The sequence below is a fragment of the Enhydra lutris genome, unplaced genomic scaffold (assembly GCF_002288905.1).
Source record: "Enhydra lutris kenyoni isolate GAN:26980312 unplaced genomic scaffold, ASM228890v2 scaffoldscaffold2, whole genome shotgun sequence".
Taxonomy (NCBI): domain Eukaryota; kingdom Metazoa; phylum Chordata; class Mammalia; order Carnivora; family Mustelidae; genus Enhydra; species Enhydra lutris.
Genome location: NW_019154086.1, coordinates 33544508 through 33571923, shown reverse-complemented (window position 1 = coordinate 33571923; position 27416 = coordinate 33544508). Strand labels below are relative to the sequence as shown.

The 27416-nt window shown below is 39.0% G+C and overlaps 1 protein-coding gene across 1 annotated transcript in view; it reads left to right on the top strand.

Annotated features, from left to right (window-relative positions):
* Positions 1–4735: 4735 nt before the first annotated feature.
* The window catches only part of LOC111149383 (guanine monophosphate synthase), a 103758-nt gene continuing 81077 nt past the window's right edge, over positions 4736–27416 (top strand). Inside the window, exons 1-2 of the mRNA XM_022506405.1 lie at positions 4736–4810; positions 27074–27255. Coding sequence (XP_022362113.1) covers positions 4736–4810; positions 27074–27255 — 257 coding nt within the window. The remainder of the gene's footprint in view (positions 4811–27073; positions 27256–27416) is intronic.

The following is a 27416-nucleotide window of genomic DNA, read 5'->3' as shown; positions in this document are numbered from 1 at the left end:
TTTAATCAACCATCCAAGGAAGGGTTTTCTGTCTATTTAATCATCCATTTATTTATATCATCATACACTGATGGGCCCCTAATCTAATCAGTGGATGTAATTTGTTTACCAATCTTTTATTTTGATATATTATCCCAGATTTGGCTAGTAAAAGTCCTTTCAAACTGACTTCTGTATCCCTCCGACATGGCCCCATTATTCTCTGAGTAGGTCCTTACTTTCTGGCCCCAAAAGATTTTCCTGGTCATCCTGTCCCTCCTCTGCCCCCAAAATCAGCCTTTTCTCCAAGAAGACATAGTTCCTCTTATTGAATAGTATTTAGAAACCAGTATCTGGTGGCTTGGTTAGCTCATTGCTACTGGGATCATACTACTTCCTGGACTTTTCTGTGCACAGAGACAAGTAAATATAGTAGAGGGTAGTGAGTACTAATGAAAGGGAAAGGGATATGAGAGCACAAAAAAGGAAAAGAGAGTTTGGGGGAGGGGAACAGAAATATTCTAGACAGAAGATATTTATGTGCAGAAGGCCTAAGTCAAGAGAGAATATGTCATTTTTAAGGAACTAAAGCACTATGGCTAGAGTAGAAAGAAGGGGTAGTGGTAAGAGAGAAGGAAACAAGGTAAACAGGGGATAGCCAAAGCTCAAGACAAACACCAAATGAGCAATGCTTAGAAGTTTTAAGTTCATCCTGAGAGCAATGGAGAACTATTAAGAAGATTCCAAGCAAGGGATATATGATCAAAATAATTTTTTAAAAGATTTTATTTATTTATTTATTTATTTATTTGAGAGAGAGAGAGAGAGAGAGAGAGAGAGAAAGAGAGAGACAGCATGAGCAGGAAGGGCAGAGAGAGAGGGAGAGAGAGAATCTCAAGCAGACTCCACACAGCATAGAGCCCAATGCAGGGCTCAATCCCATGACCCTGAGATCAGGACCTGAGCCGAAACCAAGACTTAGATGCTTAACTGACTGAGCCACCCAGGTGCTCCCCAAAATTATTTTAAAACAGTTGTCTTTAATTACAAAACAAACAATTCACATATCATCCTAAAAGGATTTTGAAATACTAAATACTTTCTTCCATATTTTAAGTTGGCATCTAATATTTTTTATAAACTTTAAAGTTAATTTTTGTAATGGAAGGTTTAAAATATTTCAGTTTGAGAGATGAAATGACCTTGGATTATACCTGAAGTAAATATTTTATAATATGATACTCACCAAATCTGAAAAGTCATGTGAAATTTCTATCTGTGGATTTTATCAAATGTTATCTAAAAAATGTGTTAGTTTCAGAAACTACAAAATTACATTTAGAAGTATCAACATCACTAGTCTTTGTTGCCTATGTTGTTCTGAATTCCGGATAATTTTCACCCTTAACAAAACTATGTATGAGACAGGTAAAGGACTTATAGGTTCAAGATACTTCAATGACTCATTAAAAGAGGTTTCCAGACTTCCCCCTTTTGCCAAAGATGGAGTATCAGGAACTGGATTTACCCTCCTGCTGAAACAACAACAATAACAATAAAAAGTGAGACAAAATAAATGAAACAATGGTTTTGAAATACTGAATATCAAACATTAAAGGACAGTGAACCCTGAGAGACAGGAAACAAGAGATGAGCCCTTCCATTGCCCCAGCTTACTGTCTTGAGAATTTCTAAAATATAGACATAACTATTAATAGTCACATTAAATGTAAATAGTCTAAATGCTCTAATTAAAAGAAATTGGCAGATCAGACAAAAAAAAAACAAGATCCAATTATTTGCTGCCTTTAAAAAAACGCTTTAAAACATAACATAAATACAGAAACAGGTTAAAGAGTTGCAAAAGATAGATCATACAAATAAGCAGTCAAGAAAGCAGGTATGCTATTTTATTTTATTTATTTCTTTTTAAAAGTAAGTTCTAGGCCCAATGTAACACTTGAACTCCTGACCTTGAGATCAAGAGTCACATGTTCTACCAACTGTACCAGCCAGGCACCCCAGGCATGCTCTTTTAATATTGGACAAATGTCAGAATAAAGAATATACCAGGGATACAGAATGTCATTTCATAATAATAAAGTAATCAATAACAATTCTGAACATTTATGACCCTAATAATAGTATTTCAAAATGCATGAAGCACAAACTGATAGAAGTATAAAAAGTTGATAAAATCACAATTATAGAGATTTTAGAACCCCTCTCTCAATAACTGATAGAATAAATGAACAGAAAATCATCAAGAATAGTCTTGAACAATATTATCAACCAACTTAACCTATTTGCCATATATACAACACTCTACACAACAGCAGAATACACATTCTTTTCAAGTACACACAGAACATTCACCAAGACAGACTATATTCTGAGCCATAAAACAAACCTCAATACATTTAAAAGGATTCAGGTCATGTAAAATATATTCTCTAATCACCATAGAATTAACTTAGAAGCCAATAACAGAAAGAGCTCTGAAAAATCCTCAAATATTTGGAAATGCAATAACACACTTTTAGATAACCCCTGGATCAAAGAAGAAATCAAAAGAGAAATTAGACACTGTCTAGAATCAAATGAAAATGAAAATATGATATATCAGGATCTGTGGGATATCAGTAAAGTAGTTCTTAGGGGGAAAATTATAGAGCTAAATACCTATAATAACAGAGGAGAAAGATCTCAAATTGATGATCTCAGAGTCCAACTTAAAAAACTAGAAAAAGAGCAAACTAAACACAAAGTAAGAAGAAGAAAGGAAATAAAGATTAAAGTGGAAATCAATGAAACAGAAAACAGAAAACAGTAAATAAAACTAAGAGCTGTTCTTTGAATCAATAAAATTGGTAAACTTCTTTCTAGACAGACTGTTGAGGAAAAACAGAAAGCAAAATTACCAATATCAGGAATGAGAAATTTGATATCACTACAAAGTCTAGATATTAAAAGGATAATAAGAGAATATTATGAATAACACTTTGTCTATGAATTTGACAACTTAGACAAAACTGACAAATTCTTTGAAAGACACAAATTGCCAAAGCTCAGTCAAGAAAAAATAGATAACCTGAAGAGCCCTATATCTTTTAAAAATTTACTTTGAGTTAAAAACCTTATTACAAAGAAAACTTTAGGCTCAGATGGCCTCATTGGTGAATTCTACCTGACATTTAAGAAAGAAAGAACAATTCTATACTAACTCTTCTGGAAAGAATAATTCTACACAAACTTTTAACTTTATTCTTTGAGGCCAGCATTACCCTGATAACAAATCCAGTTAAAGACATTACAACAAAATGGCAAGCTAATATCCCTCATGATCATAGATGCAAAAATTTGAAAGCAAGATTTAGCAAATCAAATTCAGTATATAAAAAGGAAAATATATAGGGATGCCTGGGTGGCTCTGTTGGTTGAGCATCTGACTCTTGGTTTTGGCTCAGGTGATGATCTCAGGACTGTGACACTGGACTGAGTCAGGCTCCACACTCAGCAGAGTCTGCTTGAGGATTCTCTCCCTCTGCCCTTTCCCCCACTCACTTGTGCACATGCACACACTTGCCGGCAGGTGCTCTCCCCCTCTCTAAAATACCTCCCTCTTAAAAAGTGAAGAGGAAAATATATCACGATTACTTGAAGCTTATTCCAAGAATGTAGGGCTAGCTTGACATTTAAAAATCAACCAATCAATATAAATTACCACATTAACAAACTGAAAAAAGAAAAGCCATATAATAATCTCAACAGACACAGAAAAAGCATTTGACAACATCCATTCCTGATCAAAACTCTCAGCAGAACAGGAATAGCGGAGAACTTCAACTTGATAAAGGGAATCTATGAAAAACCTACAGCTTATGGATGAAAGACTGAATGTTTTCCCTCTAATGTCATTGTTTCAGTGAAACTGGGTACAGAAATTTGAGAAATTTTGTTTTGGACTTGTTGAATTTAGGGCCCAACATGCCATTGAGCATTTGACTGGGGATTTGCAGAGTAACATGTATCTGGAACTCAGAGGAGAGAGCTGTCATAGAGCCTATTAAAGGATATTTTAAAACTAGTTTTTATTTTTATTTTATTTTTTAAAGATTTTATTTATTTATTTGAGAGAAAGAGAGAGCACAGAGAGTGAAGCATATTCCCCACCAAGCAGGTGGGGGGTCCCATGACCCAGAGATCATGACCTGAGCCAAAGGCAGATTCTCAAGCGACTGAGCCACCCAGGCGCCCCTAGTTTTGATTTTTAAACAAGTACCCCAAAGAAACACAGCTGAAGAGTAAGATGAGAAGAGGGTAGGGAATGGAAATATTGAGGAAAAGCGATACATAAGCTTCCTCTTGTAGGACAGATACAGAAAGAGGGGCAAGAAAAGGTGACTGAAACAATATCAATTATCATTAAAAACAAAACAAAACAAAAAGACCAAGAACAATCTTACAGGAGAAAAGACACTTCTATGATATACTAAGAGAAATCCAGTTTCAAGAACAAGGGAGGGGTCAATAGAGTCAAAAGCTGCAGAAGAACTTTAGATATAAGGATCCTGGTACCTTAGCAACAAACACAGGTGACCACTAGAATATATTTAAAATAGGTATTATCTAGTATAGTTGGGCTTTAGCCAATCCTTAACGCTGGCACATCACATTCCATTCCATTCCATTCTGCGTGGATATTGATGTAAGCTGAGTCTCTCCTATTGGTTACTACACTAGTCTCTTGACGCTCATGCAGACCTACCAAGAGAGCACAGTATCCATGGCGTTAGAAACTTCAAGTATCCCCTTTTCAGCCCAAAAAAGGGTAAGTGAAATACATTGACTCAGCGGTCAATGGATTTTGGAACTTTTGTTCCCGATGGTAATAAATTGTCTATCCTTTTCCAGATCAAGTACCCCCTACCTCCTATTCCGAGAGGCAGAGAGGCACATTACCTCACTAAGCCTCAATTTCTTTATTAGTTAAAAGCAGAGGGGCGCCTGGGTGGCTTAGTAGGTTAAGCCTCTGCCTTCCGCTCAGGTCATGATCTCAGGGTCCTGGGATCGAGCCCTGCATCGGGCTCTCTGCTCAGCTGGGAGCCTGCTTCCCTCTCTCTCTCTGCCTGCCTCTCTGCCTACTTGTGATCTCTCTGTAACTAACAAAATAAAATCTTACAAAAAAAAAAAGTGGGCAAGAACGTAAATCCTACCTCACTACCTTCATGAAATAGCTTAGAATAAAGAGTTCTTGTAAGTCAGGGTTGTCTTACTCTAGCTCCTTGGTACTTGGACCCTGACCCATAGCATGAGCTCAGCAAATGGCTGTATCGTAGTAATTGAATATTTGTTAAAAGGCTTTGTGAATTTGGAAGCTGTTCCAAGTGTTATTTATTCTCCAACCCCGATTTAGTTTCCCAGGTGACCAAATTTAAAGTAATACCTGATCTTGCCGGTAGCCAAGGAGTGGCTGGAAGGACTGTAGCCTCTTTCCCACAAACCATCTGGATAAAAACACTGGGCGCTGTGCATAGTTTCATGGCCAGTTCCCTGGCCCAGCATCCCACCAGATTGCTGCTCGCAAACCTCTTCCTTTTGGAAATTCTGCACCCCCTGTAGAACTTTTGCGGACCCACATGATCAAATTTCACTTTGACATCCCTTGAGAGGTCACGACGAAACCCTTCCCAGTAGCCTTGGCTGCCCATGCCCCACAACCTGAGATGGGGCCGCGACAATGGCTAAGAGTTCCCCCAGGGGCCCAGCTCTCGGGAGGCTTCCTACTCTGCTCCCCCAGCCGCTAACAGAGGTCCAAAGACGCCGGCCCGCAAGCCTACTGAAAGCTTTCTGAGGCTTGGGTTTTCCTCAGAGGCGGGCCTTCGCGGCGGAGGAGGGGCCGACAGTCTTGGGCTCCTCCTCCTCCTCGCCTGGCCCCTTGCCCGGTGCGGGGGCGGGACGCGAGCCGGGCTGTTGGGTGGGGACTCCTCCCCGCCAAGGGCGGACTAGAGGAGGCGGAGGCGGGTGGGGTTCCTCCTGGAGGGCGGACTTTGGCGGCGGAGGCGGGGCCGGACGGCGAAGGCCCTTCTTCCCATGGGCGGGCGGGCCGGAGAAGCAGCGGGTTTATTTTCCCGGAGGCTGACCTCGGCGGCGGGAAAGGACTTGGGGGGCGGGGCCGGACTCGAAGGCCCCTCCTCCCGAGGCGGGCTTATCTGGCCTCCGCGGCCGCTGCCGGGTGTCCGCGGTTTGGCTACTTAACCAAACGGGCTCTGGCTCCTCCCAGTGGCCGGCCGGGGCGGAAGCAGGAGGCGGGGGCAGCGTGCGCGCTGCTGGTCTTCTCTCCCGCGGCGCTGGGGCCCGCGCTCGGCGGCTGCTGCTAGATTCGGCGCCTCGCAGTCGGCTAGCTCCTCTCCGCGCCCTCCCGCTTCTAAAACCAGGCCTCCTCCTCAAGCCTCAGCCCACGGCGTCAACCCCGCCGGCCCTCTCCCGCCCCGTCTCATACTGTGGCCACCGCTGCCGCGGCCCCGGCCCCGGCCCCGATGGCTCTGTGCAACGGAGACTCCAAGGTCAGTTCTTTGGCGCGGGGCTCCCTGCCCCACCGCCTCCGGGCGTAGGCGAAGCTTCGGGGCCAGGGAACCACCGCTCGACCCCCCTCCCCCCAGCCGTCTGCGCAGCCCTGCGGCCCGGGCAGCTGCGCGTCGGAGAGTCCCCGGTCGGGGCCTGTGGCATGTTTTCTCCTCGGGAGCGGCAGGTGCTTTGTTGATTTTTGTCTGCGTGTCGGGGTTCCTGCGCCCGCTCGTCTCCGGGCGTCGGGGAGGGCGTCAGTTGCCGCGGCCGCGCCGCTAGCCCTCGCCTCCCCCGCTCCGCTGTGGGGCTGGGAGCCCGAGGAGCGCGGCCGGAGGGCGGAGGTTGGGAGGCAAGCGGGTGTGTGTGTTTGCTTCCTCAGCCCTCACCCCGTCCCTTCGGAGGCTGGGGGCCTTCTGTGGACCTCCTGGGGTCCGCGGAAGGCAAGGCAGGGTCGGGGCCTCGCGTGCGGCGTTTAAGCTGTGCTGGCCTCCAGTCTTCCCGCCTCCCCATTTCCCGCCTGCCCTCGGTGAGGCCCTCCGCGTACCCCAACGCCGGCCTTGGGGTCCGCGGCGGCGAGGCCGGCCCTCGGCGAGGCCGCGTGATTGGAGCCCTCCCTCCTCTCCCGCGCTCCCCGGTCCTCCGGTCAGTCCCCGGTCAGGGCCGGTGACCCGAGGGTCGCTCCCCCCGCTGCAGCCCCCCCATCCTTCTCCGAGGGCAGCAGCTTGGGTCTAACCCCGCCCCTAGCTGCTAGCTGCTGCTTTGGCACGTTTGTTTGCGGTGGATCCGCTCCCCGCGGTGGCGAGCCCTCTCCTGGACGTGAGCCGCGGCCACCACGTTGCGAGGGCTGGGGCACTGGGGAGTCCCGGGGTGTTGGAAAAGTTGCCAACTTGATGTGGGGAGAGCACGTTTGGGTCGCCGCTGCGCTTCTCGTCGCTTCCAACTCACTTTTTTCTATAGACCCTCCTCTTTGGTCTCGCTTCTGAATGGAGCACCTTCGCTTTCACTTCAGTATTGAAATTTTCGTTGGCTTGGAGTTTTCAGACCCTCACAAAGTCGATTTTGTCTGCGATAAATGCATAGTTTTGAACTGGAGATTAACTTGAGCAAGATGTATCTCCTGCACACTGTTTAGAGCCTGGCTTTAAGAAATTACTTAAATTTTATTCATGTGTGTGGGATTTTAAAAGTCAGGTGGGAACTGGTGTTCCAAGTCAGATAGTTACCTTATTCAGGTGGTGTTCTCTTTAAACGGTGGTGTCTAAGTGTCACATTATTAGTAGGTTCTCTCTTACTAAGATTGCTTAGTACTTTCCAAACATTAAAAAACTATTGGTTGAACAAATGAGAAAAGATAAGGTACCGATATGTTCTTTTATTTATTTATTTTTTATTTTTAAAGATTTCGTTTATTTGAGAGAGAGAGAGAGAGAGAGAGAGAGAGAGAGAGATCACAAGTAGGCAGAGAGGCAGAGAGAGGGGGAAGCAGGCTCCCTGCCGAGCAGAGAGCCTGATACGGGGCTCAATCCCAGGACCCTGAGATCATGACCTTAGCGGAAGGCAGAGGCTTAACCCACTGAGCCACCCAGGCGCCCCTGATATGTTCTTTCAAATCGAGAAAATTAATGCGTAGACTACGTGAAGCTCTTTTCTCAGGATTATAAAGGGAAATGAAGACAGTCAAACTTGGCGTTTTGGACCTCAGAAGCTAATGTAAACCTCATTGTACAGCTTTTTCCTGTACATTAGCTCACTTGCAAAGCATTTTTCTATTTTGAGACTTAAAACTTATCTTTGTGCTAGTGGAGGAAATGACTGTACTAATAGGAGGACTCAAACCTAATTTATAGACTTTGAAAGATATATGGTGATTTGAGAAGGGTATTTTCACAAAATTAAGTTCAAGACTCAGTTTCCAAATTTGTTTGTCCCAGGAGTATAGAACATCATTTTTTTTTTCCTAGTTGATATTTTTGTTTTAACTTGCTTTTTAAGGAGAGTCTAAAAAGCCTCAAGTGAATTGCTGGTTAATTTTATTTCAAGGTCCTTTATGTTTTATAGCATACTCAAGCATGTGTTGTTTTTTTGTTGTTTAGTTTTTGTGTTTGGGAGTAACAATTAGATGTGAACTGAATTGGAAGCACTTTGAGGAGGAGTCATCAGGGAAATAACGTATTTCATCAAATCTATTATTATTTCATGTACTCTTGAGGAAAAAACTCCCTACAGTTAAACTACGATACGTCATTGATCATAAGAAACATTTCAAGTAAAGAGATGTGTAAACATGAGATAATATGCATAATAAATTAGGTGAAATAAGATATTTTTAAGAGATCCACCTGGAAATCTGAGTAGGCATCTCTCTTCCATAGTTTACCACTGAACCACCCTTCCCTTTGGAGTGAAATATAAGTACTGTGCCCAAGCTTGCTTTGTACATCAATTTGACTCTGAAAGTTCTGTGTAAATCCTGGTTCGTAAATTAAAGTGGGAGGAAAGAGCTGATTTTGATTCCTATTCTGGTACATTTCAATTTGTATCAGGATTTTCTAAAATGACATTTTTGCACGATAGAAATTAGGGAGAGACCTAAAATCTATAAAAACATTTGGGCTGATTAATTATCCAAAGCAGATGTTATAGTTCTCTTAGTTAAGGAGTTGAGATAATGTAATTAAGAAGTTAAGATTTTATGTAATGGTTTATTTAAAACTTTTTTTTATGGCTACTCTGTGTTATATATGAATAATATATAGGTCAAGTATCAGACATAGTAACTATTTTCTGTTTTATTAAGGCAGGGTTATCAGAATATTGTTCTGGGCTACTTGGACTACTTGTCAAGTTTCCCACTTTTTGGCCTTATCTAAGCCTCAGACTCTGGAGGGACCTGCTCTATCACCTTTACTGAGATGTTGACTAGGGTAAATCATACTTGAATTAAAGGTGTTTTATAAATTGATTGCGTGTGATATAGAATCTTTAACGACATCTGTTAAACTTTTAAAATTGGCATTTTTAAATATGTTTTTTTTTTAAAATAAGACAAAACAAATTTTATTTTTTTGTTAAGATTTTATTTATTGGAGAAAGTGAGACAGAGGGGTGCCTGGGTGGCTCAGTGGGTTAAAGCCTCTGCCTTTGGCTCTGGTGGTGATCCTGGGTTCTGGGATCCAGCCCCTTATCAGGTTCTCTGCTCAGCGGGGAGCCTGCTTCCCTTTCTCTGTCTCTGACTGACTCTCTGCCTACTTGTGATCTCTGTCAAATAAATAAATAAATAAATCTTTAAAAAAAAAAAAAAAGAAAGAAAGAAAGAAAAAGAAAGAAGTGAGACACAGAGAGAGCATGAGCCGGGCGAGCGGTAAGGCTGGATCCCAGGACTCTGGGATCATGACCTGAGCTGAAGGCAGATGCTTAAATGAGTGAGCCACCAGGCGCCCCTTTAAATTAAAGTTTTTGAGTTGAATTGAGAGATAAGATTTTTTACCTGGGATGCATGAGTATTAAACAACTGCCCTTTTATGATAACTTTATAGAACGTTTATTTAAAGGCCAAAGGTTTTTTTTTTTTTTTTTTTTTCTCCTGCTTCAGATTTTGTTCAGATATTAAGATATTTATCTAGGTGCTCAGTTGGTTAAGCGTCTGGCTCTTGATTTCGGTTCAGGTTGTGATCTCAGTGTTGTGAGATTGAGCCCCTCATCGGGCTCTGCGCTGGGGAGGGAGCCTGCTTAAGAGAGTCTGTCCCTTTCCCCTTCACACTTACCTCCCTGTCTTTTTTCCCTTCCCCCACCTTAAAAAAAAAATCTTCATCTAGAATGTAAGAGCTGTTACAGACAGAAGAAATAGTTTTTTTTCTTTCCTGTTAGACTTGGAAGGTTTTGAAATTCCTCCAGGAACCTCAGATAGCCTTGTCTTTATCTGGGCCAACTTGTTACTTAGGGAAGATAATTGTCTTTTAAGTATTTTTTTTTAAAATGTAGACTTGTTCAAATGTATTTGATACTTTTAAAAGGCTGTTTAATAATTCCTATTTCAAAGGATGCTATTTAATGTCGTGAATACTTATTTGCTATACAGAAGAATAAAATTTACCTCTGTCATGGTGCTTACAGTGTGTCTTCATGTTTCCTACTAACCTAGACTGTTTAGATACTCAAAATGAATAAAGTCCTTAGGGATAAAACATAATTCTGAAGATCTTTGTGAATCAACAGAAAAGTAATCATTTCATAGAAATTTGAATCTTTGTATAGCATGTATAATTCTGGGTTGTGTAGAATACCTTTTTCATTCTTATTGTGAAATAGAAAAGTTTCTGTATTGTCTTAAGAATCACAGTGATTCAAAAAAATAGCTCTGCTATAGTAGTAATGTGGTGTTAGTTGGTTTTCTAGTGGTGGACCCTTGCCACAGGTTCACGGTCATTGTTTTGAGGACCAAGGAGATGTTTTATATAGTTGTGTGTGCATTCCCTAATATGGTACATTATAATGTCATAGGGAGCAAGGTGTTTGGTTATAGTAGTGTGACCTTATAATTCTTTGTCTAAGCTGGGGCACTTAAACATAAAAGGAATTGCTAAAAATTAATGATAATTGATGTAAAATAAAATATTACCAAAGAAAAGAAATACTTGTGGTTTTATACAATATAGTAAATAAATGGCAAAACTCTTGTAGCAAGAATGCTCAAATTACTCTCTCTGGACATCATGCACAGGAACATATACTTTACAGATGCCTTATTCATATTTCCCAGTGACCAGATGATGGTGGCCTGAGGTTTGGTGCATCTTGCAAGCTGACCAATGGCTGTGGCACTCAAGGCTGGATTATCTACCCTTAGATGTCCCTGTCCAAGTGTACTTCATTTTATTAGGAAAGGATCTGGAAAAAGAAATGGGATATCAGTGGTTGGCTTTCAGATTGAACCTGAAGTTAGAAGTGAGAACTTTGTGTTCATTATACCTGTACTCTGCAGAACTAGAAGGTGGGGAGTATAAAGTGAAAGTGTAACAAACCCCATCCTATGTTACTTTAATGCAGTTATTCATAGATTAAAAATTAACATCTTAAAAAATTAAGACTCTGAGATAAATGGATAGGTGTGGGAATAACTTGTAAATTAGGACAGTCCTGGCAAACTGGGCCATATGGTCACTCCAGTTATAGAGCACATATTGCCCTGAGTTTGGATCTTGATTTCAACAGTGACATCTATTTAAACTTTGGCTAAAATTTAATCCTAATGTGTATATTAGAATAATTATTTCTGAATTAGTAACTATACTAAGAGTTTATGAAATTCTTAAAAACTGAGTGTCAAGTTACTTGTTTTCTAAAAGGTAAGAACCAGCACTGTTGAAATTGACCAACAGGTAAAATAATCTGCTCTAAGCTACCATAACATTTGCAGGGGATGTTTCCCCAAACTTTTAAAGCTGCTTGGACCTGCAAAATTCTGTTATTCTTGTTTGTCACAGGAGGACAGAATTCTTTTTGTCTCTTAAAACTTAAATGAGATCTATGTAAATTTAAATCACTTTCACCTTGTCTGTAATTGGGGAGAACTAGTTTTAAGTAATTTTTATCCTCTAAGTCTCATTATGAATATAAATCTAAGACTCCAGTATTGTAAAATGCAGCTTTGAACAAATTTTGGATGAAGAATCCCTAACTAATTTGGGAAAATTTAGATGAATGTAAAAATACTTACAGATAAATCATTGTTTTTGTATGTTTGTTGGTAATAGTGAAACTTTTTAATGCTGTAATTTTTCCCCCTTTAACATTTTCTGAAAAATTTCAAACTGACAAGTTAAAAGAAATTTTAGTCAGCATTTAGGTATACCACCTAGATTCCACTCTTTACTTTTCTTAAAAAAATATTTTTATAACTGCTTTATTGAGATACTCCTATATCATAAAGTTGTGCTGTATAAAGGGCACAGTTCAGTTGTTTTTAATGTACTCACAGATTTGTACAGCCATCAACCACAGTTAATTTTAGAACATTCTCATCACCCCCAAAATAAATCCTGTACCTTTTAGCAATCAGTCCTCCTGTTTCCTGGCCTGCCTTTCTCTCCCAGCCCTATGCAACTACTAATATGTTTTGTCTCTACAGATTTGCCTATTCTGAACATTTTATATGACTAGAATCTTGCAGTAAGTAGTCTTTTGTGACTGGCTTCTTTTATGTAGTGTAGTGTTTTCAAAGTTCATCTTTCTTTTGCATGTGTTAAGTACCTTATTTATTACCAAATAATATTCTGTTGTATGGATATACCACCTTTTACTTACCCATTCATCATTTGATGGACACTGGGTTTTTATACTCTTTGGGTATTATGGATAATCATTATGGATATTATGGTATTATCCATATGGTATTATGGATAATGGATAATGATATGGATAATCATTATGGATAATGCTGCTATGAATATTTTTTTTTTTTAAGATTTTATTTATCCATTTAACAGAGATCACAAGTAGGCAGAGAGGCAGGCAGAGAGAGAGGGGGAAGCAGGCTCCCCGCTGAGCAGAGAGTCTGATATGGGGCTCAATCCCAGGACCCCGGGATCATGACCCGAGCTGAAGGCAGAGGCTTTAACCCACTGAGGCACCCAGGCTCCCCTGCTCTCAATATTCTTGTACAAGTTTTTGTGTAGACATAAGTTTTCATTTCTTTTTGGTATATACATAGGGATATAATTGCTGGGTCATGTAGTAATTCTATATTTAACCTTTTGGTGAATAGTCAAACTGTTTTGCAAAGCAGCTGCAGTATTTTACATTTCTGTCAGGAGTGCATGAGGTTCTAATTTCTCCACATTTTTGCAACACTTGTATTTTGGATTATAGCCATCATAGTGGGTATTAAGTGGTATCTCATTGTGATTTTGATTTGCATTTCCCTAATGACCAATGATGTTGAACATCTTTTCTGAAGATTTTTATTTATTTATTTGACAGAGAGAGAGATCACAAGTAGGCAGAGAGGCAGGCAGAGAGAGAAAGGGAAGCAGGCTCTCTGCCGAGCAGAGAGCCCGACTCAGGGCTCGATCCCAAGACCCTGAGATCATGACCTGAGCCAAAGGCAGAGGCTTAACCCACTGAGCCACCCAGGTGCCCCGAACATCTTTTCATGTGCTTATTGTCCATTTGTATATTTTCTCGGGGGAAATGTCTGTTCAAATCTTTGCTGATTTTTGAAAGTAGATTACTTGTCTTCTTATTGAGTTATAAGAGTTCTTTATTTTAGTGACAAGTTTCTTTTTTTTTTTTTTAAGATTTTATTTATTTATTTGACAGAGATCACAAGTAGGCAGAGAGGCAGGCAGAGAGAGGAGGAAGCCGACTCCCTGCTGAGCAGAGAGCCTGATGCGGGGCTCGATCCCAGGATCCTGGGATCATGACCTGAGCCGAAGGCAGAGGCTTTAACCTGCTGAGCCACCCAGGTGCCCCAAGTTTCTTTTTTTTTAATAGCCTTTTTTTTTTTTTTTTTTGTAAAAGATTCCATTTATTTATTTGACAGACAGTGATCACAAGTGGGCAGAGAAGCAGGCAGAGAGAGAGGAAGGGAAGCAGACTCCCCGCTGAGCAGAGAGCCAGATGTGGGGCTCTATCCCAGGACCTTGAGATCATGACCTGAGCCGAAGGCAGGGGATTTAACCCACTAAGCCACCCAGGCTCCCCTAGTGACAAGTTTCTTAACAGAAATATGCTTTGCAGATACTTTCTGCCATTCTCTGGGTTTTTACTTTCTTAATGGTGTCTTCTGATATATAAAAGCTTACAATTTTGATGTTCAACTTATTTTCTTTTGTCACTTGTCTTTTGGTATCTCATTTAAAGAGCGTCCCCCCCCCACCAAGTTCTTTTTTTTTTTTTTTTTTTTTTTTAAATTCCAGCTAACATATAGCCTAATACTAGTTTCAGGAGTAGAATTTAGTGTTTTATCACTTATGTATAATTCCCAGTGCTCATCACAAGTGCCTCCTTAATACCCATCACTCATTTAGCTCATCCTTCACCCTCCCATTTAGCAATCCTTTTTGTTCTTTATAGGTAAGAGTCTGTTTTATAGTTTGCCTCCTAGGAGCATTTACTGATGACCTTAAATCTTGTATAATTGTCTATGTTTTCTTCTAAAAGCTTTGTAGCTTTAGCTATGTTTAAGTCTTTGATCCATTTTTGTTGTGAGATCCTAAGTTATAATTTATATAAATTATAATTTATGTAAGTTATAGCATTTTCATGTTGTTGCATTATTGTCATGAACTGTGAGATATGGTCCTCCCAACTCCTGACATCTGATTGGATGAAATAAGGCACCAGACTTACAGTGTTAGTCTGAGGAGATAACCTTTTAAAAGGAAATTAAAGGTAATTAGGAATAAAAGTATAAACTTTTAATAGACGGTTAATTGGATGCTTAATCCACTTAAATGGATTTAACCTGGTAGATTTTGGTTTTGTAATGGAGTGGCTCTTAGATTTGAAGTTTGGCCTTGTTTTTGACACCATGGCTGGGCTCTACCATCTGGTGCTCCTGAAGGCTGAGGGTAAACAATTGCTTATTGTAACATTGTTTTTCAGTTTGTGGAGACACATGGTTTGAAAAAGGTCACTAGTAAGTATTTTGTTTTGCTTGTTTTTATTGAGGTAAAATGTTCATATGCAAATTGTTTAGATCTTTAAGTGTACAATTTGAATTTTGACAAATGTATATACCTGTGTAACCACTACCCCAGTCAAGATAAAAACCATTTCTGTCACTCCCAAGTTCTTGCATGTCCCTTGGTTCCTTCAGCAGCAACCACTGTTCCAATTTCTATAGTCAGACATTAGTTTTATCTGCTTTGAACTTTATATAAATGGAACCGTATAGTGATTTTTGGCTTCTTTCACTCAGCATAATGTTTTTGAGATTGATCTATGTTATTGTATCAGTAGTTCATTTTTATTGTTGTGTAGTATTCCACTATAGGATATGCTAGAATTATTCCATTCACATGTTGATGGCCATGTGGACTGTTTCCAGATTTTGTGGACATAGATGTTCATTACTTTTGGATAAACCTAGAAGTGGAATTACTGGGTCAGAGGATAGACCCTAATAGGTTTTGGTATTTTTATTTTGTACAGTTTAGAATATTTAGGTTATAATAATCTTGATGCCTAGAAGAGATAAACATTGGTAGAGTAAAATAAACTTAAAAAAAAATTGCATCATACGGGGCGCCTGGGTGGCTCAGTGGGTTAAAGCCTCTGCCTTCGGCTCAGGTCATGATCTCAGGGTCCTGGGATTGAGCCCTGCGTCGGGCTCTCTGCTCTGCGAGGAGCCTGCTTCCCTCTCTCTCTGCCTGCCTCTCTGCCTACTTGTGATCTCTGTCTGTCAAATAAATAAATAAAATCTTTAAAAAAAAAATTGCATCATAATATTTTGTCCTTAAGGGTATTTTGAAAAGTACCTTGTTCAGCTGTATTTTAATGGAAGTAGGATGTGGTTTGTGGGCAGACAGGCTACTTTTAGATTGGCTTTATAAACATGTACCAGTAGGAATGAACAACTTCTTTATTTAATAATAACAATCTGAATTTTAAATTCAAAAATAATTTGAGGGTGGCTGGGTGGCTCAGTCAGTTAAACGTCTCTTGATTTCTGCTCAGGTCCTGATCTCAGGGTCATGAGATTGAGCCCTGTGTTGGACTCCATGCATAGTGGATAGTCTGCTTGAGATTCGCGCTCTCCCTCTTCCTCTGTCCCTCCCCCTGCTTGCATGCAAGCCTGTGCACTCTCTCTCTCTGAAATAAATAAAAAAAAAATAATTTGACAGTAAAGCTGATGAAAACAGAATTGGAAGCACTTGGGATTTAATAAGGCTGGGTTTTGAATTTCTTTCTTTCTTTCTTTCTTTCTTTCTTTCTTTCTTTCTTTCTTTCTTTCTTAATGCAGCCTTGGCATTAGTGCAGTATTTGCATATAAAAACTATTTTCAGGTGTTTTATAAGAACTTTTCTTTCTGTTCGTGAGGCATATTATCCTGGTATGGTAAATCTTGGGTTCACCAGGCCTACCTCTCCAGAGGTTAATTAATAGTGGTTCCTTTTCCCTGATGTCTTTCCTTTATTAGTTACCCCCTTAAAAAAAGATAAGTATGCATTTATATTTTAAATTTCTAAAGCTAGAGAATCAGTATAATGTGTATCTTAAGGACAAGGTCATAGAGAGCTAAGCATGATTATAGCCATTTTGAATAATTTTGCCTTGTATTCTTAAGTATTTCTACTATATATGGCTAGGGAAAGCAGAATCATAGTATGTTACAGATTGAGAACCTGCCATGGATGCCTTGGTGTTAAACAGTTTTTGTAAAATTTCACTTTAGGTGGTATTAAAAATTTTCAGAAGGACATGTGAATTAATTTAGTGCTGACAGGTTTGTGGGTCAGCTCAGCATTGCTGAGCTCCACTATTGTCACCTGTCTATTGGGACTACTAGGTTGATGGTGTTTTCATAATGGCAGACGCACAGGATGCAAGTAGAATCACCATTTCAGCCCTTATTATAGTGGTCAAAACAAATCTCATGGTTGAGCGCGGTGTCAAGAGTGAGGAAATACATTCTGCCTAAAACAAGATAAACTGCAAAGTCATATGAGGAATGGCATGGATATAGGGAATGGTGAAGAATTAGGGCCAATGATACAATGTTACATATAGAATATTAAAAACATGTATAAGTTGGGGCGCCTGGGTGGCTTAGTGGGTTAAAGCCTCTGCCTTCGGCTCGGGTCATGATCCCAGGGTCCTGGGATCAAGCCCCGATTTGGGCTCTCTGCTCTGCAGGGAGCTTGCTTCCCTTCCTCTCTCTGCCTGCCTCTCTGTCTACTTGTGATCTCTGTCTGTCAAATAAATAAAAATAAAGTCTTTAAAAAAAAAAAGTTGTTTAAAAAACATGCCTAAGTAGAGCAAAGGCTTTAAATATAAAGCTCCTAACCAGCTAAACAGATGTAAGCATGTGGTCAAACTTCTTTCCTATACATACATATACATAAAATGAACTGCTACATAACTGTCACCTGTATTCAATAATTGCACCTAGAATTTTTTATATATATCATAAAAGATTTAGACTTTTTTGAGAATTATATACCATGTACAATTAAAAAGATATGAACTAGTTTTGATATTTTTTAAGCTTTCTGCATGTTTAGTCTGACACTTTTAAGTTAGTTTTTGATCTGAGTTGTCTAAGAACTGTTTTTCCACACATCTCTATGCCATCAAGAGTTTTGATGATTCACCATTTCTTGAGAGTGCTCAGTTACTTCTGGAATTTTTTTCCAGGCCATTGATGACTCATTCTGCAAGTTTTGGTGCTAGTACTTCCTTGATCTTACCAGAAGATGTCAATGGAAGTTTTTTAGGTAGTAACCAGAATTCAGTCCTCCTTCAAGTGGTTTTTAAATGTTAAAGGGGTGCACTTGTCCAGTGATACTACTAGGGTAAGAGGCCACTATACTCTCCAGGGGTCTTGCTCAGTGTTTATAGAATACATAGAGAAGTGACATACTTGGTGAGTTATATAAAGCTTCAGAATATCTATTCTAGATGAATTTCAGCCAAGCTCAGCTATATTTCTTTTGCTTAATCCTTGGGGCATCTTTCTGCTTTAAGGGAAGTTTTCTGAGACTCCAGGGAATCTCTTTCCCTTGAGGGATTTTATGTCAAATTGTACATAACTATGGCCATGGCAGTGACAGCTGTGTCACTGAGCTAATAGAAAATTTAAGATATAGTGTGATTTTAGAGATGTCTGGCTTCTTTCAGTTGGCATGTCTGAGATTGATTTATCCATGTTGGGATTTTTCAGCTAAAGAGGACATTACCCTCTGTGGGATCATGGGGGTGTTTAAATAGCAATTTAGGTTAAAGATTAGATCAAGGCTTTATAGGGCTTGGAAGGTATTTTGGATTTAATTGAACTTTATTCTGAGGGGAAATCATTGTAGGATTTTTAAGCAGGGGAAGACTTAAAATCAGATTTTTTTTTTTTTTTTTTAACTTTTAAGCACATAGACTTGTTAATGAACTGATCAAAGTCTGGATCATCAATAGTGGAACAAAATGACATTGTGTCCTTGCCATTGTGTTTTATTAGGAAGAGGCATAGTTATATCACCAGTGTAAGATCGTTGCCAAAAGTTTGTCTGGAATCTAATCATAAGGCAGCAAATAGATCCTGGTTGAGGCATATTCTACAAAAAGCTGATTTGAATTTTTAAAAAAATGTCCATGTCCTAAAAGACTGTAAAAAGGTGAATAGATAGTTCTAGATTAAAGGAGACAATGACATGACAGTGTGAGTATAGAGTCTGTGGTTTTTGATAGGGTTGTGGAATTCAAAACAAAACAAAAAAGCCAGGGGCACCTGGGTGGCTCAGTTGGTTGAGTGGCAGACTTTGATTTGGGCTCAGGTCATAATCTCAAGGTCCTAGGATCAGGCTCCACCCTCAATGGATGGGGATGTCTGCTTCCGGATTTTCTCTCTCTCCGTGTGCCCCTCCCCACACTTGCTTGTGTGCTCTCGCTCTACAGTCTGCAAAATGAAACAAAACAAAACCATAAAGGACATTAGTGGTGACATTTAAGGAAATTCGTGTGTAGATACCATTAGTGTTAAATTTATTGGGTGTGATTGTGTATTGTAGTAATATAAGGGAATGTCTCTGTTGGTAGGAAGTAAGTACATGCTGCGAAGGTTTTTTGGAAGAGAGATATCTATAATTTATTTTCCAGTAATTCAGAGGAAGAAGTATATATAGATAGAAATAATGCAAATGTGGCAGAATGTTACTACTGTTGAATTTAGGTGGACGGGGGGGTTATTGTGCCATAGCTTTTTTTAAAGTTTATTTAAATCTAAAATATTTTTGAGTTTATTTTATTTTATTATTATTATTATTATTATTATTATTATTTTTTTTTTTTTGTAATCTCTACAACTAGGGTGGGGCTTGAACTCACAACCCCAAGATCAAGAGTTACATGCTCCTCTGACTGAGCCAGCCAGGCACCCTATACCATATTTTCAACCTTTCTGTAGGTTTCTGTAGGTTTAGAATTTCTCAAAAATAAAAAAAGGGTAGAACACAAACATATGATAAGGTCAAGAGCTGGAGAGTCTAACTCTTTGACTTAGCCCTTTAATTGAAGGCTCCAACTTCATTCAGTGTTGTATGTGAGATGATAGTTTCTTAAGAAAAACCTTCAGTGGAGGGTATTATGCTAAGTGAAATAAGTCAATCAGAGAAAGACAATTATATGATCTCACTGATGCCAGGAATTTGAGAAACAAGATAGAGGGTCACAGGGAAAAGGAGGGAAAAATGAAACAAGATGAAACCAGAGAGGGAGAGAAACCATAAAGAAGACTCTTAATCTCAGGAAACTGAGGGTTGCTGGAGTGAAAGGGGGTGGGAGGAAATAGGGTGGCTGGGTGATGGACATTGGTGAGGGTATGTGCTGTGGTGAGTGCTGTGAGTTGTGTAAGACTGATGATTTGCAGACCTGTACCTCTGAAGCAAATAATACATTATATGTTAATTTAAAAAAAAAGAAAAAAAAAAGAAAAACCTCCAGTGAAGTTTGTTGATGTTTCTAAAGTACCTAAGGTGTTAGATAATTCTGTGAAGAAAATGTAATTTTTCCTGAGTTATAGGTATGGTGAGATTAAATAAGTAAATATGCTACTTCCAGTCGCCTTCTGGAAATGAAAGGATTATTCTGGGTAGTTGAGTATTTCAGATGACTAAAATGTCTGTGTGTGTGTGGTGGTGGTGGTGGGGGGGGTGTCTTAAAATCTCTTTTAATCCTAAAACTTATTTTGGCAACTGAAGTTTACTAAAGTGTCTTTTTGAAGAGCAAATACCTGAATAAGTTTAGTACTGATGAAATTCAACTTCCAAAATCATTTATATAGGGTAATACTACTTTTCTCAGACATCAGCAGAATATTATCTCATTCATGTAAGCAAACTTTCTAAAGTATTAAAGCTTACTTCTTTTAAGTACCAAAATATTAGAAATTAAGATAACTTTGAAGGTAGTCTTCCAATATAGTGAATATTTACCCACTTTAATTCTATAGTGTTAATTGTTTTGGGGTTTGAAAGGCCTACATTTACCTTTTGCTTCTGCCATTGTGTCCCTAGGCAAGGGATACAGTTAGTCTCATTTTCTTCATCTGTAAAATAGAAATACATATCATGAATAAGATAATATGTAAAGCACATGAAATACTAGGTGTGAAGTAAATGTTAGTTCCTTTTTGTTTTATTTTAAAAATCTTATTATAAAATAAAATATGGATACAGAAAAGTACACACAACAAATGTATAGTTGAGTGAATTATGAGGCATGTGTGCTTTTTATCCAAAATATTGTAAGGTTTGTTTTCTTTAAAGCCCAGTAATTTGTTAAGGATATATGTTGGTACAGGGAAGATTAGCATGGTCCCTGTGCAAGGATGACCGCAAATTTGTGAAGCAGTCCATATTTTTCCGTTTGCAGCTATGTGGATGACGCTAGAGAGTATTATGCTAAGCAAAATAAGAGAAGACAAATACATACGATTTCACTCTTATGTGGAATTTAAGAAACAAAACAAATGAGCGAAAGGGGAAAAAAGAAAGGCAAACCAAGAAACAGACTCTTAGACTCTTGAGATTGGTCATTCTGGGTTCATAGTCTAATTTTGATTCATAATCTTTTATGCCTCGTATAATTTTCTTAATATCTTTTAGTTCACTTAGAAATTATACTTTCCAGTTTTGATCTGTTGTTTCCCTTTTTGGCTTGCTCTTGTAGAGATGTTTTTATTCCTTATTCTCTCTTTTTTATTTTGAGTAACTTTGTATGGGATTTGACTTCTAAAATTTTTTTCTCTTGTATGTGAATATAATTTTGCTGAGTTTTTAGAAGCAATTTCAATTCAGATAACTTTTATGGCTTTATAGAGCCCCCTCCTCCGTTAAAGTTATGGCAGCTTGTTTTCTGAGGATTCCTTGCTCTAATTCTTCCCCCTATTTTAATTAATTAATTAATTAATTTTATTTATTTATTTGATAGAGAACTAGCCAGGGAGAGAGGGAACACAAGCAGGGCGAGTAGGAGAGGGAGAAGCAGGCCTCTCATTGATCAGGGAGCCCCATGCTGGGCTCAATCCCAGGACCCTGGGATCATGATCTGAGCTGAAGGCAGATGCTTAGTGACTGAGCACCCAAGCGCCCCTCTTCCAGCTATTTTAGTTTGACCCTTCTATTTCCTTCTTCCTTGCCCTTGTCCTGCTTAATTTTGATTCTGCCCCTAGCAGTTGGTCCTCATTTGTGAGCCTTGTTCTAGAAGGGAACCTGGTCCATTAGTTGAGGAGGTTCATGGGGATTAAACTCCTTCCATCCCTTTAAGCCTTACTTTGGGTCTCCTGCTACCCATTGTACTATTGGGTATGCACACCTTCTCCCAGTGCAACTGCTGTAGTTGAATGGACCCCTGTGCTTTCTTTTCTTTTCTTTTTTAAAAATAAAGATTTATTTATTTATTTGAGAGAGTGTGCATGTGTAGGGGGAGGGGCAGAGTGAGAAATCTTTGAGCAGACTCCCCACTTGAGTCTGTATCCCAAATTGGGACTTAATCTTAGGGCCCTGAGATCATGACCTGAGCTGAAAACAAAAGTCAGGCACTTAACTGACTGAGCCACCTGCCGCCCTGACCCCTGTGCTTTTTACTGAGTACCTGTTTGACTATCTTGGAATTCTTTTCTCAGAGTTATTCAGTGAAACTGGGTTGTTTCCCACCCAAATGCTGTTACACTGCAGTTTGTAATAATGGTAGTTTATTCCAACCAGATTGATTTGGGGAGATAAATTGTCATTTAGTTTTTGGTTTTGCTGTCTAGTTGTTCAGTGATACATGGAAATTCAGGAAGATCCCAAAATGATTCCATCTCCATCTTAGGATAATCTGTCAGATTCTTTTGCCTTATTTGTTAAATTAGGGTACTGATATGGTTTGTTTTCTTAATATTGTTTATTAATGTCTTAAAAGTTACGTTTATGAACATCTTTTACTTTTTAAAAAAATTAAAAAAAATTTATCTATTTAAGATTTTATTTATTTATTTGACAGAGAGACAGCGAGAGAGGGAACACAAGCAGGGGGATTGGGAGGGGAAGAAGCAAGCTCTTGGCTGAGCAGAGAGACAGATGCAAGGCTCATCCCAGGACCCTGGGCAGACGCCTAGAGACTGAGCCACCCAGGCACCCCCATTATTTACTTTATTATGATGACTTGAGTCAGTTGAGAGGGGTGTGAACCTTTTAGGCTTTTGTGTTTCTTTTTCTTTTAAGGATTTTATTTTTAGGTAACCTCTACAACCTAAGACCAAGAGTTGCGTACCCTACAGATTGAGCCAGCCAGGTATCCCTGTGTTTACTTTTTAATTGTATACATAATAGATTTTTCTGTTGTGTAGTGTTGAATTTTGTTTATCTCTACTATTGAAGTGACTAACAGTTTCTTTTCTCATTAGGGTCCTTTTTCTAATCTGTTAAGGTTTGGAAGTCTATCAAACTTTATAAATCTGAAGTAGGAGTAAATGGAGTCTAGGTTTTGAGGGAAAGGAACTTTTGCTTACGTTACGGGTGACCTTTTTGCTTTTTCCCCCTGAGTCGTTGAAGTTTGTGCCAGATAGGCAAGTTGATGGCTGAGGTAGAAAGAATGTGCCAAGGATTCAGTATTTCCTCAATGACCTCTGATGTCATATGATTGAACATTTTCAAAAACTGGTGAGAAAACAGTTATGTTTTTCTTTAAAAATTCAATTAAGTAAAAATAAGTTGATTCAAAGAAATACAGACAACAGTCTTCACTACATAATAGTAGAATGACCATAAAAATGATTGTGCAAGCTGAAACCAGGAGAAGTAATTTATTTCTTTCTTTTTAGAGAGAGAGAGAGAGCATGTGCATGTGCACGCGTGCATTTGCACACATGCAGAAGAGTTGGGGGAGGGGCAGAGGGAGAATCTTCAAGCAGAACCCTTGCTGAGTGTGGAGCCTGATGCAGGCTTGATCTCACGACCTATGAGATCATGACGTGCGCTGACCCTAGGAGTCCGACGTGTAACTGACTGAGCCACCCAGGCACCCTGAAAATCTTAAGCAGGCTCCTTGCCCAGCACAGAGCACGTTGCAGGATTCAGTCTCACCACCTTGACATCATGACATCGTGAGGTGAAATCAAGATTTGGATGCTTAGAGGCACCTGGGTGGCTCAGTCAGTTGAACATCTGCCTTTGGCTCCTATCTGGGATCAAGTTCCACATTGGGCTGCCTGCTCCACGGGGAGCCTGCTTCTCCCTCTCCCTCTGCCTGCTGCTCCCCCTGCTTTTGTGCACTCTCTCTCTCAAATAAATAAATAAAATCTTAAAAAAGTCTCTGATGACTAACTGAGCCACCCGGGTGCTCATCATGCAAAGCAATTTTAATCAGTGGAAAGATTACGATGTTTGCGACCTTTCAAATATTTCATTAAAACATTAAATCTTCCTGTTAATTATACAAGTATAGAGAAATAAAATACTGTAACTGTTTAGTATAAGTTAAAACACAGTGAGAATTGTTTTCTTTGTGAAATATGAATCAAGAGTAGTTTGAATAGTGCTTTCCTTTGCATCTTTTCTATGCCTTGTTGGCTTTTGACTTTTTATTCTTTACGATTGAAATGTCATGAAATATGTCCAAGAGTTTTTTTTTTTTTTTTTTTTTTTAAAGATTTTATTTATTTACTTTTGATAGAGAGAGAGCACAAGTGGGGTCAGGGCCAGAGGGAGAAGCAGGCTCCCAACTGTGGGAACTGATCCCAGACCCTGAGATCATGACCCGAGCCAAAGGCAGACACTTAACCAACTGAGTCACCCAGGCGCCCTTCCAAGAGTTTCTTTAATGTGAAGGATTTTCCTGGAGTTACTTTCTCTGGGACATTGTAATCCTTTTCATCACAGTTGCTTTGTCCATTGATAATTGATAAGTTAACGAAGTTCCTCTGGCTGCACATTTAGAGGCACTCAAACCACAGCAGTGTCAGCACTGCCATGGCCCGCAATTTCTTCTGTAACTTCATTCACAGTGGATTCATATTTCACTTCCAGTGTAAAAGTTTTCATTTTTTTGCTGTACTTTCATTTTTGTTGGTCTACCCCCACTTTGGATTATTCATAGGTGTAAAATGTCATGTGGATTTATCACTGGGCAACAAGTAGTTAATACAGCTGTTCTCTGGCTATTTGTTTTCTAGTATCCAATTGCAGTAAACTCTAAAAGAAAGGACACATTGATCATTGACCATCATATTTGTTATTTATGTGGTGGTTTATGGATTGAAGAGCTGATAGCGAAATTTGTACTTAGTGTAATTACAGCTAATATATGGTAACTGAAATTTGAGCCTTGTTACAGACTGATATTAGTTAACTAACCTTGATATAAACTGTGATAACTGAAATTTATTCATGTCAGAATCATGCAAAGTGAGAACTCTGCCTACAATGTAAAAAACAAAAACAGGTTGTACTGATTTGGCAAAAACTTTGACAGTAATAAAGGAACTGAAATCTGAGAAATTTACATACTAACAAAGTAGTCCTTCAAAAACACTCTTTAAAAATTTTTAAGTAATCTCTATAGCCAACATGGGGCTCAAACTACAACTATGAGATCAAGAGTCATGTGCTCCATCGATCAAGCCAACCAGGCTCCCCAAAACTTTCTTTCTTTGCTCTGCTCCCCACTTCTCCTCCTGCCTTCTTTTCCTCCACTAGACATGGAGCTCCCTGTAGGACTTGACCTCCCTATCCTGATATCAAGACCTGAGCTGAGATTAAGAGTTGGACACTTAACTGAGCCATCCAGGCACCCCAACACTTTCTATTCTTTATAAAAAAAAAAATAGATTAAGATTAAGGAATTTTAGATAAATTCTTTAAAGAGTAGTATGTGCGTTTGTGTGTAGACTAAGGACAAAGGTTTGAAAGGAAAAAGTTTTAGCATTTCTTGTACTCTGATATATTTAATGGACTTCTTTCTGTGATCTGATTTTTCTACACTGTTCAGTATTCATATGGTTGTGATCAGAGTAGTTCTTTCTGGCCTGTGGTTCGGATCTTCTCACAAATCGTCCTCTATAAGATAGCTGTGATTGTTGCTTTTTTCATTACTGTAGCAGAAATGTTAGTGATGTTGTGAGGTCTGCATTTATTTTTTCTCATAAATCGAAAAGGAAGAGGCATGGCTACAGATACATAATTTCAGATTTCAGATATGTAAGTATCTGAAAGACAGGTTTACGCTTTTTTATGTGCAAATTTTACAGCTGGAGGGGGGATCCCCAAAAATGTTAATTGTAAACATTTAAAACATACTGAAGAGTATGAGAAGGAAAAATTGTAGGTTCACCTGTAACTCATTGCTTAGACACAACTGCTGTTAATATTTTTGTGTATATCTGTTTATGTTTTTTCTTCATACTTGTATATATACATTGTTGATGAAATATTTTAAAATGGGATTAGATTATATGCTTCCTGCAAGTGTTTTTCCAGAGTACATACATGTTTTTAAAGTTTTGTCTTATGTAAAATGTACAAAAACAGAGTAGAAGCTAGCTGAAATGAAGACTGTATGTATCATCCAGCTTTGGTGATTTCAGTGCATAGGCAAACAGTCTTGTTTCATCCACATCTACCTACTCTTACAATAATTTGAAGCTAGTTCCAGGTAACTATTCCAGCACACATAATTAAAAATTTTACATTTTGCCAAATTGCTTTCCAGAAAAGCCTTATCGATGTATAGGTGACAGAGATAAGATTAAAAAACCTTTTTAAAATTCTAATGTTATGGGTTGGATGCATAGATATAGATATATACACACATACACATATATGTATGTGTGTGTGTATATATATCTGTATATATATAGCCTTTTCCTCTGGTAAAGCAAAAAAATCCTGATGAAGTGAATTTGAGCATGCTTATATTCTGGCAGCAAACTTCAGTTCCTCATCAGTATATCCCTCATAGGAATGCTGTGACTGTTATATAGGGTGACCATATATAATTCATGGTTCAAGCTAGGATGCTTTTGAGATTCAAAGGAGGCCCTGTTAGTAATAATGCCAGTATAGCAGGCATAAAATAGGACTATATTTTGGCATAGCTGGGTTGTATGCCTACCATGTTAGATAATATATCTAAGATGCTTTTATACATAAAGTGACTATATTACATAGTCAGTAAACGCTGGCTTTCATTAAAGTGTTTGTGTATGCCCACGAACGGATATGTATAAGTTAATAGTTTTTTGGTTCTGTATGTTTTTGGAGCTGACAGTGACCACTTTTTTTAAAAGGGGCTCTAATTTATATAACTAAGAGGACATTTTCTTTAATATTTGCAGCTGGAGAATGCTGGAGGAGACCTTAAGGATGGCTGCCACCACTATGAAGGAGCTGTTGTCATTCTGGATGCTGGTGCCCAGTATGGGAAAGTCATAGATCGAAGAGTGAGAGAACTGTTTGTGCAGTCAGAAATCTTTCCCTTGGAAACCCCAGCATTTGCCATAAAAGAGCAAGGATTCCGGTAGCCCTTTCACTTCTATTTTCTATGAGATTGAGCTTAGATTGTGGAATTTTTTATTTGCTTGAGCACTGAATTTTTTTTTTTTTTTTTTAAAGATCTATTTTGAGAGAGAGGGTGCATTTGAGGTAGGAATGGGGAGAGGTGGTGGGGCAGGGAGGGAG